The sequence below is a fragment of the Mobula hypostoma genome, chromosome 5, assembly GCF_963921235.1.
Source record: "Mobula hypostoma chromosome 5, sMobHyp1.1, whole genome shotgun sequence".
Classification (NCBI taxonomy): Eukaryota; Metazoa; Chordata; class Chondrichthyes; order Myliobatiformes; family Myliobatidae; genus Mobula; species Mobula hypostoma.
Genome location: NC_086101.1, coordinates 106,881,029 through 106,899,339, shown reverse-complemented (window position 1 = coordinate 106,899,339; position 18,311 = coordinate 106,881,029). Strand labels below are relative to the sequence as shown.

Genomic DNA, 18,311 nt, shown 5'->3' with positions numbered 1-18,311 from the left:
TTCCACTTCATCTGTCATTTATACAACTTACAAAGAGCAGTTGTCCCAGAACAGAGTGATCCCTGTGAAACACCACTGGTCACCGACCCCTCGGCAGAATACATTCTATCTTCTACCACCCTCTGCCTTCTGTGAACAAGTCAGTTCTGGATCCACACTGCCATGTTTCCCTGTGTGGGCACATGGCCAAGTGGTTAAGGCGTTCGACTAGCGATCTGAAGGTCGTGAGTTCGAGCCCCAGCCGAGGTCCTTGAGCAAGGCCTTAACCACACATTGCTCTGCGACGACACCAGTCCCAAGCTGTACGGGCCCTAATGCCCTTCCCTTGGACAGCATCGGTGTTGTGGAGAGGGGAGACTTGCAGCATGGGCAACTGCTGGTCTTCCATACAACCTTGCCCAGGCCTGCGCCCTGGAGAGTGAAGACTTTCCAGGCGCAGATCCATGGTCTCGCAGGACTAACGGATGCCTACTATGTTTCCCTGCATCCCCTGCCTCACGACTTTCTAGATAAGCCTATATGGGGACCTTGTCCAATGCCTTACCACGACACCACTTGACATTAATTTGTTTTATCACCTCCTGGAAAAATCAGGCTTCAGAGGCATGACCTGCCCCTCACAAAGCCATGTCGACTATCCCTAATCAGACAATGCTTCTCCAAATGCTCATAAAACCCGTTTCTAAGAATCCTCTCCAATAGTTTACCTATAAGATTCACTAGTCTATGATTTCAAAGAATCTCCCTGTAATCTTTCTTAAACAAAGGAACATCATTTTCCACCCTACAGTCCTCTGGTGCTATTCCTGTGGGCAATGAGGAAGCAAAGATCATTACCCAAGGTGCAGCAATCTCTTCCCTCACTTCCCACAGTATCATGTCCAGACCCAGGGACTTAACTAGTCCTAGTCCTGATGAAGGGTCTTGGCCTAAAACATCAACTGTTTACTATTTTCCATAGATACTGCCTGGCCTGCTGTGTTTTTCCAGCATTTTGTGTGTGTTACTTTGATTTCCAGTACCTGCAGATTTTCCCTTGTTTGTGACTTCCCTATCCTAATGTTTTCTCAAAAATTCTAACACATTCTCTTAACGCTGCTATCTTCCAGCATATCAGTTTGTTCTATGCTGACCTGACATTCATCGGGGTCCCTCTCCCTGGTAGGAAAGTACTGAAGCAAAGTATTCATCAAGGACCTCCACTTCCTTCTCCATCTCCCATTTCCTTTTTATCCCCAGTCAATCCTACCTTGACTCTGGTCATCATCCTGTTCATTGTATGTGTGTGCGTGTGTGTAGAACACCTTGAGACTTTTTTTAATCTTACCTACCAAGACATTCTCGTGCCCCTTCTAGTCCATTCTTCAGCTCCTTCCTAGCTACCTTGTAACAATAGATCCCCGACTAATCCTTGCTTCCTAAACCTTAAATATGTTTTGTTTTCCTCTTGAGCAGTTCTTGCCAGCCATAGTTCTTTCACCCCAGCATCCTTTCCCTGCCTCAAAGGGACAAACCTATCCAGAACCCCGTGCAAGTGCTCCCTAAGCAAGCTCCACGTCTCTGTCATACATTTCCCTGAGCACATCTTTTTGCAGTTAACACTGCCAATGTCCTGCCCAACAGCATCATAATTTACCCTCGCCCCAGTTAAGTACTTCCCCGTGCCTCCTGCTCCTATCCCTGTCCAAGGCTACGCTGAATGTGAGGCAACTGCAGACATTCTACTGAGGTCCTGCTTTCAGCTTCATAGCTGCCTCCCTATATTGTCTGTTCAGGACCTCATCCCTTTTCCTATCTATGTCGTTGTACCAGTATGAATCACAACTTCTATCTGCTAACCCTCACCCTTTAGAATGCCGTGGCCCTGACCTTGGCAACCGGCAGGCAACATTCTCTCTGGAGTCTCTATCACATCCACAGAATCTCCTCCTGTCTGTTCCTGTAACTACTGAATCCCTTTCACCACCACTCCCCTCTTCTCCCCACTTCCTTTCTGAGCCAGATTCAGTGCCTGAGACCTGGTCGTGGTGACTTTCCGCTGGTAGGCCATTTCCCCCCAACAGTATCCAAAGCGTTATACCTGTTATCGAGGGGAACAGCCACAGAGGTACTTGTCACTGTTTGCCTATTCCCTTTCCCTCTCTCGGCGGTCACCCAGCTACCCGTCTCCTGCAGCCCAAGTGTGACTGCTCCCCTTGTAAGTCATACAAAATGCTGGAGGAACTCAGCAGGTCTGGCAGCATCTATGGAGGGGAATGAACAGTTAACAGTTCAGGCTAAGCCTGATGAACTGTTCATTCCCCTCCATAGGTGCTGCCTGACCTGTTGAGTTCCTCCAGCATATTGTGTGTGTTGTTCAAGGCTTTCAACATTTGCCAAATCTCTTGTCTTTATTATTACCCCTTGTAAGTTAATGTTGTGTGTAAAACTCTGATGCCTTTTCAGGTCTGCACTAAAGGAAAGATCCATATATTTAAATACTTGAACATCGAAGCATGTAAAATTGTGCCGGACCTGTCAGACTTGGATCGAGCCATGCGCCCCCCAGGTTTCAGCTCCAGGTGAGGGTAGATCTCAGGGTTGGCTCCTAATCGGGGCTCAGGAACAGATATATGGAGCGGAAGGGTGGTTGGTTTCCTCAGCAATGTGGACAGCAAAAAGCAGGCTGTAAGTATAATTGGCTGACAAGGTGAAGGAAAATCACAACAGATTTTAGGATGGGAGAAACTAGGGAGAGAGTGGAACCTGAATCCAGTTTATTGTCTCTGACGTACAGTCAGTCATGTGGCAGCCTAACAATGCAAGCATCACATTACTAATTTGCAAAAATATAAATGCTGCAAGAGAGGAAGTATACATGAACTGTTTAGAAGTCTGACGGCAGAAAGGAAGAAGCCATTCCTAAACTGTTGGTGTTGGGATTTCAGGCTCCTGTACCACCTCCCTGATGGTAGTTTTGAGAAGAGAGCAGGTCCTTCATGCTGGATGCTGCCTACTTGAGGCATTGTCTTTTCAAGATGTCCTCATATTGGGGAGGGTTGTGTCTATGATGAAGCTGGTTGACCCTGCAACCCTCTGAAGCCTCTCATCCTGTGCATTGGCACTTCCATACCAAGCGGTGATGTAACCAACCAGAATGCTCTCCACTATGCATCTGTAGAAATTTGTCGGAGTCCTATACTTCATTAGGTAGTTAAGGAGTCCCAAGTCTTCTCAAATATCTAATGAAGTATAGCCGCTGATGTGCCTTCTTTGTAATTGCATCAATAAGTTGGGCCCAGGATAGATCTTCAGAGATGTTGACACCCAAGAAATGAAACTGGTCACTTTTTCCACTGTTGATCCCTAGATGAGAACTGGTGGGTGTTCCCACGACTTCCCCTTCCTAAAGTTCACAATCAATTCCTTGGTCTTACTGACATTGAGTGCATGGACGTTACTGTGAACCCGCTCAACCAGCTGATCACTCTCAATCCTGTACGTCTCCCCGTCACCATCTGAGATTCTGCCAACGTTGGCGAATTTATGGATGGCATTTGAGCTGGCTGTACAGAGAGTAGAGCAGTGGGTAAGCACACACACCGGTGTTGATTGTCAGCAAGGAGGAGATGGTGTTTCTGACCCACAGTGACAGTGCTTCCCTGACGAGAAAGTCAAGGATTCAGTTGTGGAGGGAAGTACAGAGGCTCAGGTTGTGAAGGTTTATGGAGGACAGCAGGGTCAAAAGAGGAATGAGACTGGAGCCAGACAGGGTCTCCTCAAGAGTATTCACCCAGAAAATGACTGGGGGCTGGCGTTCACCCACACCTGGAAGAGCAGTTGGGTGGAGATGGTTATTGTGACCCTGTTAATGGGAACTTTGCCTGGCCAGTTTGATTGAAGGAATGGGTGGGCTGAGGGGCAAAGGGCTTGGTATAAGGGTGCAAACATGGCAGTTGAGGTAGAGATTTTAAAGATGATCTTTATTTGTCATAAAAGTTACAGCGAAGAGGGGTTTTGCAACAGAATGCAAGAATGGGAAGGTTGTGTTTCACTGTGTGTGGGTCACAGCTGGAGCACTGTGAGCAGTGTTGGACACCACGTAGTAGGGAGAGGGTGATGGTACGTCAAGGGGTGCAGAGGAGATTCACCAGATTGTTCCCTGGGACAGATGGTCTCGGTAATGAGACTGAGAGGAGCAAAGGAGGGTGGGAGGCACCTGATGTGGATTGGGTGAGAGGGTGAGGAAACTCTTCACGCAGCAGAGATTTGGGGTGTGGGGGTGTGGTCGAGATTTAGAGAGGTTTGGAGAAGATTGCCCCCTGGAGGAGGGTGGGACGGGATTTTGGGAATCGGGAACACACTGCCTGAGGGAGTGGTGGTGGTATCTGGGCCTGCACCTGAACCACTGAGGCAGTGAACGTGAGGAAGGCAAATGGTGTCAAATGCTTTAACTTCACCTCCCTGTCTTGCATCTGGAACCTTCTGTCATCCCGCCACATCCCAGCAATCGTGGGTGGTGGGGGTCTCCAACACTCCCCACCCTCCTCAGAACTGTCAGCACACCTCCTGTCCTCCTCTGCCTTTCCCCTTTCCTGCACCACATCTCCATTCCCCCCCCCATTGAGTGTCTTTCCCCTCCCCTTGTTTGTCTCATCCCACCCAGTTCCTCAGTCCAGTCTGACTCCTGCCCCCTGCCCTCACCCTGTCAGATGAACTTTGCTCCCCTCCCCATGTGAATCACTCCCACCCCCACCCCCTGGTCTGACTTCTGCCCTGTGCCCGTCTCCCCCGTGTGAATCTCTCCCACCCTCAATATGACTCCTGCCCTGTGCCCACAGCCTGTCGGACGAGCTTTGCCCCAGCCGCCAGCCCAGTGGCCTGGACTCGGGATTCCACAGCGTGGACAGTGGCAGCAAGCGGTGGTCTGGCAATGAGGTGAGTAAGTCTGCCCATGCACAGACACGAAGCTGGTTTGGGGTGGTGGAGTCGGGCCGTCTGCAGGAAGGGGGGATGTGGCACTGCTCAGGGTTTCTCCCTGGTCCTATGGAGAGGAAAGGTGTGTCTGTGTGACAGTGTTTTGGATGTGTTGGTCACTGTATCTAATTCCCGCTTTGTCTACGTGGGTTATGGGTTGTGGCGCCGTACGCGGGTCTCCTGCTGGGCCGGGGCACCGTGCTCTCTGGTATCTCACGGATCCACATCCCTCCACAGTTGACGGACGAGTTTTCGGACCTGTCCCTGCGGATGGGGGAGTTTTCCCGGGAGCAAAGACTGCTGAGGGAGAGCCAGCCCGTCCGCCGCATGGAAAATGGCACAACAGGTGAGTGTGAGAAGCTGTCTCCGCGTGCTATTTGACCATTGAGCTGCTGGTAGCACTGAGTTCTCTGGTCTACCCCACTCCCCTTGTCCCCTCGTAGTTAAGTGATGGAGGTCGCAGTGTGAGACCATTGCTCTTCACCCTTCCCGCCCATTCCATTCCCCTGGGGACCCACCCTGCTTACCTGGGACCACCACCGTATTTCTCAAACCATCTCTGGGGAGCGTCGGACCAGGACACAGCTGGGAGAAGTGAGACCCAGGTCAATCCTGGCCTTCTGCACCGTCTGTGTGGGTCCCTCATTAACCGAGCCCCAGTTAAACCAACCAAGTTAATTCAGCCCCATTTGGGGGGAGAATGGCTGACATTGACCGCAAGAATGTGACAGGGCTGGTTCCTATCCTGGTTCTGACAGACGATGAGGGAAACCAGCCATCAGCTAGTCTGTTTGGTAAGCACTTTATAGGGTGGTGGGGGGGGAGAACTGAGCCTTCCTCCTAGAAACTGGGAGGGTTGGAAACACTGTCATTCCTCTCTCTGTCAGGCACCTCATGTGCTGAGGGAGATTAGTGCTGCCAGTGGTGCAGCGGGTAGTGTTGCTGTCTCGTTACTCTGGGCTCCACATTGTGTCCGTTGAGAGTTTGCCTGCTGTCCTTGTCACAGCCCAAGCTTCCCTGGGTGAGGTGGGGACCTCCGTTTTCCTCCCATGTTCCAATGACGTGTGCATCAGCGAGTTAGTTGGGCCATAAATCACTCCCCTGTGTGTGGCTGAGCGACAGAATGAGGAAGAGGGTGGGGACTTAGTGGGAATATGGGAGAGAATAAAATGGGGATTGGTGTTAAGTTGTTGGTCAGTACAGACTCAATGGGCTGAAGGGCCTGTTCCTGTGCTACCCTTCTCTAAGACTGACTATCCTGTCTCTCGTGTGTTCAGTAAGAATTCCATCCACTCCTCCTTCCTCGAATCCAGTTGGGTCCCAGCCCCCGACTAAGTTTCTAGGCTCTTTGCAGCTTGTTTATCCGGATGATCCCACACACTTCTGAGTCGGTCCTGATGAGGGGTCCCAGCCAAAACCTTGACTATTTATTCTCCACCAGAGATGCTCCCTGGCCTGCCAACTTCCTCCAGTATTTTGAGTGTGTTGCTCTGGATTTCCAGCAATTGCTGAATCTCTTGTGTGTCCAAGTTAGTCCTGCCACTTACAAGCATGGGGGTCTTCCCTCAAACCTGGTTTTCCTCCTCTTCCCCCCCACCCCCCCACCACTACAGACTCACCTCCCCATTCATGTGTGTGAGGGCAGAGGTCCCAGTACAGATTACTGGAAGTACCATTGTCCCAGGCTCCCGATGTCGATGTCTCTGTCTCTGTCTCTGTAATCGAATGAACCTATACACCATCACAACTGAGTTTGCACACCTTGTCTCAACCCACTGGTGTAATGTCTCCCTGCGCCCCCACTTAATTTCACTGTAGTTGGGATCCTGTGACTATGTAGAGCCCCCCCCACCTTCCCATCACCCACCCATTCTGTATGGCCAGCCTCTAATCCCTGCTCATGCCTCCTTTCCCACTGCAGGGGACCAGGACTTCGAACAAGTCGACTTCATCATCGACAGCAGTTTGAATGGAGAGGGGGAGGAGGTGAGACGGGATCAGTCCACCCCACGGAACTGCCACACGCGCACGCAGCAGGTGAGGCCCTACTCAACAGCCGGCGGGAGGGGAGGGGTGTCTCCAGACTGCAGGACCCCTTTTGTCCGAGAGTGGTGGACCATCCCAGAGCATCGATCATCCAAACCTTGTGTGGTTGCTAAGCTCCAGGTATGCATGGTGGGGTGGAGATGCATCTCTACCAAAGGAGGTGAGGTGCTCCCTCCCTCTGCTCGACTGCAGGTCACCCTTGGGCAAGGTGTAGCACCTGCTTAGCCCCCCGATCAGGGTCAGGTGAAGCCATGGGGGCAGGTGGTGGACGGTCATACGAGTAGCTGGTGCATATCACAAGTCCTAGTTATGTGACCACTGACACCAGGCAGACAACCTCTGAAGAGTATTGATAATGGCTGGGGTCACCCGTCTTGTAAAGACACTGCCCAGAAGATAGCAATGGCAAACCACTTGTACAGAAAAATTTGCCATGAACGATCACGGTTGTGGAAAGTCCACGATCGCCCACGTCGTACATCTCAGTACATAATGAACAATCGATACTGTAGGGAATATATTATCGTCAGAAGTAGCAAGATGGCAAAAAGCTTGCCTTGCGTGCTGTTCATACAGATCAGATCATTACCCAGAGCACTGGGGCAAAACAAGGTTAAACAATAACAGAGTGCAGAATAAAGTGTTACAGCTACTGAGAGAGCGCAGTGCAGGTAAGCCATCAAGCGCAAGATCATAACGAGGTAGGTTGTGAGGTCAAGAGAGGATCAGTTAGAGGAGGTGGGATTGGGTGACCCTGGCAGAGGGGGCAGATGAGGGTCTCTACACCCCCCCATCCGGAAGTTTAACACTCCCCCCCCCCGCCTTATCCCTTCCACTTTCCCTACAACCTCTCTTCCACCCACCCCCCAGATTCACTGCCTCTGCTTCTCTTCCAGGACCAGGACAAGGTGCTGAGCCGGAACAGCCCGGACAAAGGGTAAGTTTGTGTAGGGAGGTGGGGGGCAGTCAGGGAGAGAGAGTCGGAAGTTGTTGTATGAGAGGCCACTCTGCCAGTGAGCCTGCTATCCCTCTCCAGTGGAGAGCGCGGAACTATGAACCTTCGTTTCACCCTCACCCCCTGGAATGTTACCTTCCCTCACCCCCATCCCCACCCCTACAGAGCCCATTACACAGACGGTTCCAGCCCAACCCCACCATCGGGGCAAAGGGTTTCAGATTCCCCCTGCCCCCTTTCTACTGCTCTCCCCAATGCCCCCTTCCCTTCCCCTTACCTCTACTTATCAATACCACGTATATGGCTGCTCATCAACCGGTTCCATGCTAGCCGCCTGGGCTTGTTGGGACCCAGTGTTGTGGGGCGGCGAAGAGGTGTTAGGGAAGGGGCGGTGGGAGTGGGTACAACTGCTGGATCTCACCCCGTATCTGTGCTCACTGCAGGCCGGGTGAGGAGTGGTCTGGAGCCCGGACCGAGGGGTCCCGGGACAGTGAGGAGCGGCGGAGACCAGAGACCCTGCAGATCTGGCAGGAACGGGAGAAGCAGAACCAACACCGGCCAGCTGAGCGCCGGGACAGGTCAGTGGGGCGGGGGAGGGGGGTCAGCAACCCCCTCCTTCGGACAGGTCAGTGAGGGGGGTTGGGGTCAGCAGTCCCCTCCTTCGGATGGGTCAGTGAGGGGGGGGGGTGGGGTCAGCAGCCCCCTCCTTCGGACGGTCAGTGAGGGGGGGTGGGGTCAGCAGCCCCCTCCTTCGGACGGTCAGTGGGGAGGGGGTCAGCAGCCCCCTGCTTCAGACAGGTCAGTGAAGGGGGGTGGGGTGGGTCAGCAGCCCCCTCCGAATGGGTCAGTGGGGAGGTGGTCAGCAGCCCCCTCCGGACGGGTCAGTGAGGGGAGGGTGCGGTCAGCAACACCCTCCGGACGGGTCAGTGAGGGGGGTTGGGGTCAGCAGTCCCCTCCTTCGGATGGGTCAGTGGGGGGGGGGTGGGATCAGCAGCCCCCTCCAGACAGGTCAGTGGGGGGGGGGTCAGCAGCTCCCTCCTTCGGACGGGTCAGTGAGGGGAGGGTGGGGTCAGCAGCCCCCTCCTTCGGATGGGTCAGTGAGGGGAGGGTGGGGTCAGCAGCCCCCTCCAGACAGGTCAGTGGGGTGGGGTCAGCAGCTCCCTCCTTCGGACGGGTCAGTGAGGGAGGGTGGGGTCAGCAGCCCCCTCCTTCGGACGGGTCAGTGAGGGGGGGTCAGCAGCCCCCTCCTTTGGACAGGTCAGTGAGGGGGTGGGGTCAGCAGCCCCCTCCAGGCGGGTCCATGAGGGTGGGTGGGGTCAACAGCACCCTCCTTTAGATAGGTCAGTCAGACCGGGGTGGGGGGTGCGGATCATCCTCACCAGTGGCCAACTCCCTCCACCCCAACCCCCCCCCTCATCTGGCAGACTCCCCCCCCCCCCCTTCATCTGGCAGACCACCCCCCCCCCCACCGATTGGGCAGACCACCCCCCCCCCGATCTGGCAGATTAGTGAGAGGGGCATCCCTAACTGGTCAGCGAACAGCCACACCTTAAACCATCCCACTCCCCTCGACCCCAGCGTAGCGTGCCCACACCACATAACCTTAACCAGAACATTTCGGGACGCGGTCACAGGAAAAACGTACAAACTCCTTACAGGCAGCAGTGGAAATTGAACATGGTCATTGCCACTGTGCTACTGCACTGCCTTTTCCCCTTCCCTCTCTCATTCCCCCTCTTCTCTCGTTCCCCCTCCAGTGCTTTCCCCACCTCCCACCTCCCACCTCCCCTCCAGAATCTGCTCCACCACCATTCCAGACAGCGCGTTCCCAACCACAACTCACTGTGAAGGATCCTTCCCCTCTCCCCTCTGGGTCTACTGACTCCCCCCCCCCACTCCAAATTATCTGGGCACCCACCCTCCTGCCTCCCCCTCATTCACTCCATCTCACCCTTCCCTGCGTCCCCATTGAAACTCTCCCACCCTGTGAACCTATTCTGAGGGAGCAGCCAGCATCCTGAACCCCTCCTCCCTGGCATCCTCTTCACCCACCCCACCTCTTCCAGACCCTTCGTCACCCTGTCAACCCTCCCCTCTCTCCCAGTTGGGGAGGGCATCCGTCTGGCGGGGGAGAGGAATTGCTGACCGATGGTATTTGTTTTTCCAGGGGGACAAGTATCAGCTCCACGGGAAAACCGTCCACAGTTAGCCCAACAACACAGAGTGAACTCGGCAGCAGAACCAGCACTGGGTGAGTGGTAGGGGTGCAGAATGTGGGGGGGGGGCGGGTTATGTGGGAGGGTGTCACCCCATCTTCACCCTGCCTCATCCTTGGATCAGGACTGCAGTCTCCGGGCTGAGACTTCCCGTCACCTCACAGCCTGCACCCAGCGTTGTCAGTTTCCCCTGCCCCCTCAGTGAGAAACAACCTCTCCCTGCTCCTTACGTCCCCTCATCACCCTGTCCATCCTGTTACCCTCCAACTCTATCACATTTGTTTATTTCTCAAACATAACGTCAATATGTACAGTGAACTGTGTCATTTGTATCACGACCAACACAGTCCGAGGATGTGCTGGGGGCAGCCCGCAGTTGTCGCCCTCACCTTACTAACCCCAACTCGAACTCTCCCACAACTTACTAACCCCAGCTCGAACTCGCCCACAACTTACTAACCCCAACTTGAACTTGCCCTCACCTTACTAACCCCAACTCGAACTCTCCCACAACTTACTAACCCCAACTCGAACTCGCCCTCACCTTACTAACCCCAACTCGAACTCGCCCACAACTTACTAACCCCAACTCGAACTTGCCCTCACCTTACTAACCCCAGCTCGAACTCGCCCACAACTTACTAACCCCAACTCGAACTTGCCCTCACCTTACTAACCCCAACTCGAACTCTCCCACAACTTACTAACCCCAGCTCGAACTCGCCCACAACTTACTAACCCCAACTCGAACTTGCCCTCACCTTACTAACCCCAACTCGAACTCTCCCACAACTTACTAACCCCAACTCGAACTTGCCCTCACCTTACTAACCCCAGCTCGAACTCGCCCACAACTTACTAACCCCAACTCGAACTTGCCCTCACCTTACTAACCCCAACTCGAACTCTCCCACAACTTACTAACCCCAGCTCGAACTCGCCCACAACTTACTAACCCCAACTCGAACTTGCCCTCACCTTACTAACCCCAACTCGAACTCTCCCACAACTTACTAACCCCAACTCGAACTTGCCCTCACCTTACTAACCCCAGCTCGAACTCGCCCACAACTTACTAACCCCAACTCGAACTTGCCCTCACCTTACTAACCCCAACTCGAACTCTCCCACAACTTACTAACCCCAGCTCGAACTCGCCCACAACTTACTAACCCCAACTCGAACTTGCCCTCACCTTACTAACCCCAACTCGAACTCTCCCACAACTTACTAACCCCAACTCGAACTCGCCCTCACCTTACTAACCCCAACTCGAACTCGCCCACAACTTACTAACCCCAACTCGAACTCGCCCACAACTTACTAACCCCAACTCGAACTCTCCCACAACTTACTAACCCCAACTCGAACTCGCCCACAACTTTTCTTTCTTTCTTTCTTTTTCAATCTTTTTATTAGTTTCATAAAATATAAACATAACATAGCAATAATACAAAATTGTTGGAAATACATTGTTATACTTAAAATGAGTAATTATAAAACCAAATAGTATAAATTGACAAAACTCCCAATCATGTAGGATAACAATGAATAATACAGGACAAAAAAAAACTGGAGAAAAATCATGAAAAAGAAAAAAAAAATAGAAAAAAAACCAAACCCCACCCCAAAAAAAACTAAACAGAATTAGTCAACTAAACTAAAAAGACTTGGGCAATTCTAACAACGTAAAAATGGAAAAGAAAAAAACCTTAGTGTCAACGACCCCATTCCTCTCAACCAACAGTACAGAAAAGTAAAATATGTTTGGAAATGGTCAAATGACAACATATGAAAATGCTGAATAAATGGCCTCCAAGTTTTTTCAGATTTAATGGAAGGGTCATAAACGACACTTCTAATTTTTTCCAAATTCAAACACAACATAGTTTGTGAAAACCAGTGAAATACAGTAGGAGGGTTAATCTCTTTCCAATTCAGCAAAATGGATCTTCTAGCCATTAAAGTAAGAAATGCAATCATCCGGCGTGCTGAAGAGGTTAAATGATTTGAGTGTATCATTGGTAATCCAAAAATAGCAGTAATTGGGTGAGGTTGTAAGTCTGTATTCAAAACCGTTGAAGTAATATCAAAAATATCTTTCCAATATTTTTCCAACAAAGGACATGACCAAAACGTGAGTTAAATAGGCTATCTCAGAATGACATCTATCACATATAGGATTAATATAAGAATAATAACGAGATAGTTTATCTTTGGACATATGGTCCCTGTGCACTACTTTAAACTGTATCAACACATGTTTAGCATATATAGAGGATGAATTAACCAATTGAAGAATTTTTTCCCATTTTTCAATCGGTATAATAATCTTAAATTCTCTTTCCCAATCAGTTTTAATTTTATTGGAAACCTCAGGACATAAGTTCATAATTATGTTATAAATAATTGCTACAACACTTTTCTGAGAGAGATTTAGATCTAAAATTTTTTCCAAAGTATCCATTGGATATGAGTGTGGAAAATTAGGAGAAGCAGTAATTAAAAAGTTTCTAATCTGTAGGTATCTAAAAAAGTGAGATCTGGGTAAATTATATTTATTAGAAAGTTGATCAAAAGACAGGAAACAATTATACAAAAATAAATCTTGAAAACATACTATACCTTTGGTTTTCCAATCAAAGTGAGCTTGATCCTTGGTGGAGGATTGAAAAAGGAAATTAGTTATAATAGGACTTGCTGAAATAAATTGATTGAACCCAAAAAATCTTCGGAATTGAAACCATATGCGTAAAGTATGCTTAACTATTGGATTATTCATTTGTTTATACAATTTAGAAGTAAAAGGAAGCGAAGTTCCTAAAACCGAACCCAAGGAAAGCCCATGTAATGAATTACATTCGAGATTTACCCAATGTGGATTTAAAGGTACATCCAAATCTTGTAACCAAAAAATACTTTTTCGTAATTATTATCCCTAAATATATAAATGAGTCAGTAACCAATTTAAATGGTAAACATCCATAAATGGGTACCTGCTTATTTAGGGGAAATAATTCACTCCTATTAAGATTCAATTTGTAGCCGGAAAAGTTACTAAATTGAGCCAACAAAGCTGGAATAGCAGGAATTGACTTCTCCGGATTAGAGATATATAATAACAAATCATCTGCATATAGTGATAATTTATGTATTTCGTTTCCGCGGGTAATACCAAAAATATTGGTCGAGTCACAGTAAAGGACTAAGAGTGCATCCTCGCCTAGTACCACAAAAAAGACGAAGAAAGGGAGATCTTTGATTATTAGTACAAACCAAAGCTACTGGGAAATGATATAACAATTCAATCCAAGATATAAATGTCAAACTAAAATTAAATTTCTCAAGCACACTAAATAAATAAGGCCATTCAACTCTGTCAAAGGCTTTCTCAGCTTCTAATGAGATAATACATTCCGTGGTAATAAGTGAAGGGGTATAAACAATATTCATTAACCTCCTAATATTAAAGGATGAATAACGATTTTTAATAAATCCAGTTTGGTCCATAGATATAATTTGAGGTAATACCTTCTCTAACCTAGTTGCTAAAATTTTTGAAAAAATTTTTGAATCTACATTCAAAAGAGATACCGTTCTGCATGACGCACAATCGGTAGGATCTTTATTCTTTTTAAGAATTAAGGAAATAGAGGCTTCATAAATTGATTGCGGTAATTTACCTAAACTGATTGCTTCTTTGAATATTCTGGACACTACGGAGAGAGAATAGAGGAAAAGGATTTTAAAAAATTCCACTGCAAACCCATCCAGACCGGGTGCTTTACCAGAATTCAATGATGAGATTGCAGTTATTATTTCTTCCTCTGTAATAGGAGTTTATAATGATAAGCAATCTTCGGATGATAATTTTGGAAAATTCAGTTTACTTAAAAAAAAAATCATGCATGGTATTAAAATCATGAGGAAAATCAGAGTGATATAAAGAGGTATAAAATTCTTGAAAGGTTTTCTTTATCCCATCATGTTCAACTGTCAAAGTATCATCGTGTCTGCGAATCTTAGTAATTTGACGTTTAACTGAAGGAAATTTCAATTGATTAGCCAATAATTTACCCGATTTATCACTATGAATATAAAAATCACTTCTGGTTCTCATTAATTGATTTTCAATCGAGGATGTTAATAGTAAGCTATGTTCCAATTGAAGTTCAACTCTGTGTTTGTACAGCTCCTTACTGGGAGAAATAGCGTATTTTTTATCCATTTCTTTAATTCTATCAACCAACAAGAGTATTTCATTCTTAGCATGTTTTTCAAACCAGCCGAATAGGAAATAATCTGACCACGGATATAAGCTTTAAAAGCATCCCAAGCTGTTCCATTGGAAACTTCTTCCGTAGTATTAATTGAAAAGAATAAATCAATCTGTTCCTTTATAAACTTGACAAAGTCCAAGTCTTGAAGCAAAATAGGATTAAATTGCCATTGTCTATTAGTACAAGAAGTATCCGTTAACTTGATAGAAAGTTTCATTGGAGCACGATCTGAAATGGCGATAATGTCATAATTACAATCAATTACAGATGGGATTAATTGAGAGTCAATAAAAAAAAGTCAATTCGAGAATAAGAACGATGAACGTGTGAAAAGAATGAGAATTCTTTATCCTTTGGGTGTAGAAATCTCCAAATTTCTGAAATTCCAGTGTCAAACATAAAAGAGTTAATAAGAGTAGCCGACTTATTCGGTAAAGCCGGACTACCTATGGATCTGTCCAATATGGGATTCAAACATAAATTAAAGTTATGCCCATTATCGACATATACTTGTTTAAGTTAGGAAAGGAAGTGAATATGTGTTTAAAAAATTCAGGATAATCCACATTCGGAGCATAAACATTAACCATAGCAACCTTTTTATTAAAAAGTAACCCAGTGATTAACAAAAATCTGCCATTAGGATCTAAGATAATGTCTTGATAAATAAATGTAATTGAGGGATCTATAAAAATTGAAACGCCTTTAATTTTGGCTTGGGAGTTCGAGTGGTATTGTTTGTCTTTCCGGAACTTAAAGGAGCGTTGATTATCCTCTTTCCTTACATGAGTTTCTTGTGCAAAAATAATACGAGCATTCAGTCTTTGGAATACATTGAAAATCTTTTTCTGTTTTATTGGATGGTCTAAACCATTTGTATTCCAAGAGACAAAATTAATAATGTGAGCTGTAATTTAAGATTAACCCTTTGGTGAGTAAAGGGTTAACCATAATGTGAACTCATGAAATCGGAAGAGGAATACATGATCAGAGAGGAACCGGAAATCCCGACACTGCAGACATCTTTGTAGTACTAAATCAGCCCAATAGAAAAAATTAAAAAAGAAAAAGACTACCCCATATCCTTGGAGTCCCCAAGACCAGCGAACTAAGCCAGAAAAGGCTGAAGAAAGAACTAACTAATACTAAATCTAACCCCATTTCTGCAGGAGGCAACTCCAAAGATATGTTATATAGATGACCCTCCCCCCCGGCCCCGGAAACTGATAGATATATATATATATATATATATATATAAAAATAAAATTAAACACTATACTAAAATAATCTACATAGTATAATTACTAAGATACATAAATAAGAAAAAGTTAGTATCAATATGTATGATTGGTTAATTATAAATGAAAGTAAATAAAATATTGCTTCCAAAAAAAGGGGATTATGGGAAGAAAAAACATAAGAACATGGCATCCCAAAAAGAACAAAGGAGATTATGCAAAAAGAAAAGCAAATCGCTATTTTAATTGTACAGAAACAAAAATAAAGAACATATAACTGAAAATGATCGTCAGATCAAATCGTTAGTAATAATATCGGAAAACAAAAAGTTAAGGAAAAATTAACTAAAAGAAAGTAACGTTATTCGCAAGAAATAACTATATAAATTATAAAGTAATAACTATAGTAGTAAGCACAAAACAAAAATCTTGAGCTTATCAAAAACCTTCATTGTATGGTAGTAAAAGGTTTATTTTTTTTTAAAAAACATCAGAAAAAAAAGCTGATACTGAGAGCACAGAACATTAATTAAAGGGCGGTGTCTGCATCAGATGGGTAGTTATCATCCAGAAAGCTTCGAGTGGCGGTTATTGAATGGAAGACGCGATGAGATCCATCAGGATGAGAAATTCTGAGACGTGCAGGATATAATAATGCCGGTTTGAGATTTTTTTGATAACATTCCGACATCGGAAGTTTAAAAGTCAGTCACTCTTTCATCACTTCGGGACTGCAATCTTGAACTATCCTGAAGGAATGCTGACGATACTTGATCATCCCTTGCCGACGAGCAGTCTGGAGAAGCTGTTCTTTAACATTAACATAATGGAAACAAAGAATAATTAGTCTCAGTTTGGATACGGCCGATGTTGACTTTGGCTGCGGTATACGGTGGGCACGGTCAAGTAATGGAGACTCGTTGAGAAAAACTGAACTGAGCGTATCCTTTAAAAGCTGAGCAAAGAATATTGAAGGGTCTCCATCCTCAACATCCTCGGGTAGACCAATTATACTCAAGTTTTGTCTTCTCGGTCGATGACTTTGGATTTAAAATGTTGCAGTTGTTTAATAGTCGAAGCTAAATTCTGCTCTAAGTTCTTGACTTTTGAATCCGTCTTGAGATTTAATATCCAGTTTAGAGATTTTACTTCGATGTTTTTGAACTTCACAATCCAGGGATTTCAGAGATTCCGTGATTGATTTTAAATCTTCATTAAGGCTTTGACGTTGTTGTTCAAATTTATCAGATAAACTTTCAGATAGATTTTGACATTGTTCCTCGAACTTTTCCTCTAAAAACTTCATAACCTCATAAGATAGCTCCGTTTGTTCAGAGTTACCTTTTCTTTTTCCGCTGTTGCCATCAGAATCTTTCCCATCTTTGGCTTTGGATCTCGTACTCATTTCTTCAAATTCCAGAGTTGCAATTTAAGAAAAAATCGGTAAGATAGAATAAATCTTCTGGTGTGGATAAAAATTGATTAGATCAAGGAGATCATAGGTTAAAAAAGATAACGGCAATGGAGCGAAGCCAGAAGCAACTTCACTCCATGAGCGCTCCCTGCAGACTCGCCCACAACTTACTAACCCCAACTTGAACACGCCCACAATTTACTAACCCCAACTCGAACTCGCCCACAATTTACTAACCCCAACTCAAACTCGCCCACAATTTACTAACCCCAACTCGAACACGCCCACAATTTACTAACCCCAACTCGAACTCGCCCACAACTTACTAACCCCAACTCGAACTCGCCCACAACTTACTAACCCCAACTCGAACTCGCCCACAACTTACTAACCCCAACTCGAACTTGTTTGGGCAGATGTTGAGTGATGTCAGCCTTCTAATCTCGTGCAATCGTCACTCTGTCCAGGCTACTGATTTGAGGACTTGCTGGGGGCAGCCTGCAAGTATTGCCTCGTGTTCCAGTGACAACACAACATGCCCCCGATGTTCAGCAGAACAACACAAACAACAGCCACAAAACAACAAAATATTGATGGAGTGAATGTGGAGAGGATGTTTCATATGTTGAGGAAGTCTTGGACCAGATGGCACAGCCTCAGAATAGAGGGGCTTCCTTTTGGAACAGAGATGGGGGGGAATCTCCTTAGCTAGAGAGTGTTGATTATGTAGAATTCGTTGCTACGGGCAGCAGTGGAGACCAAGTCATTGGGTATATTTAAGGCAGGGGTTGATAGATTCTTGATCAGTCAGGGCATGAAGGGATACAGGGAGGAGAGTGGGGCTGAGAGGGAAATGGATCAGCCATGATGAAAGGGTGGAGCAGACTCGATGGGCCAAATGGACTAATTCTGCTCCTATGGTCTAAAATGAGCCCCTTTCCTACCTCACAGCCACACACCCACCCTCACACTTTGTGGCCTCATCAACCCTCCACCTCCACCTCATCAACCAACTCCTTTCACCTCCTAATGTGATCAGTCCTCTGACCCGGGACTTCCTTGCTGTGAGTACACAGGTCAGGCCCTTTGGCCCATTGCTTCCATGCTGGCCCTTTTACACTTGTACAGAGTTGCTCTTTGATATCCACAAGCTCCTGTGCCAGCTCAATGGGAGAGCGTGCAGGCTTGGCCAGCTCAGACCCCGGA

General features: G+C 46.9%; 1 protein-coding gene across 2 annotated transcripts in view; it reads left to right on the top strand.

Annotated features, from left to right (window-relative positions):
* The window catches only part of lrch4 (leucine-rich repeats and calponin homology (CH) domain containing 4), a 72,570-nt gene that overhangs the window by 38,420 nt on the left and 15,839 nt on the right, over positions 1 to 18,311 (top strand). For both annotated transcript variants that reach the window (XM_063048709.1, XM_063048708.1), the window contains exons 6-12: positions 2,446 to 2,561; positions 4,821 to 4,917; positions 5,194 to 5,302; positions 6,878 to 6,993; positions 7,899 to 7,939; positions 8,401 to 8,535; positions 10,125 to 10,208. In XM_063048709.1, the coding sequence (XP_062904779.1) occupies positions 2,446 to 2,561; positions 4,821 to 4,917; positions 5,194 to 5,302; positions 6,878 to 6,993; positions 7,899 to 7,939; positions 8,401 to 8,535; positions 10,125 to 10,208 (698 nt within the window). The remainder of the gene's footprint in view (positions 1 to 2,445; positions 2,562 to 4,820; positions 4,918 to 5,193; positions 5,303 to 6,877; positions 6,994 to 7,898; positions 7,940 to 8,400; positions 8,536 to 10,124; positions 10,209 to 18,311) is intronic.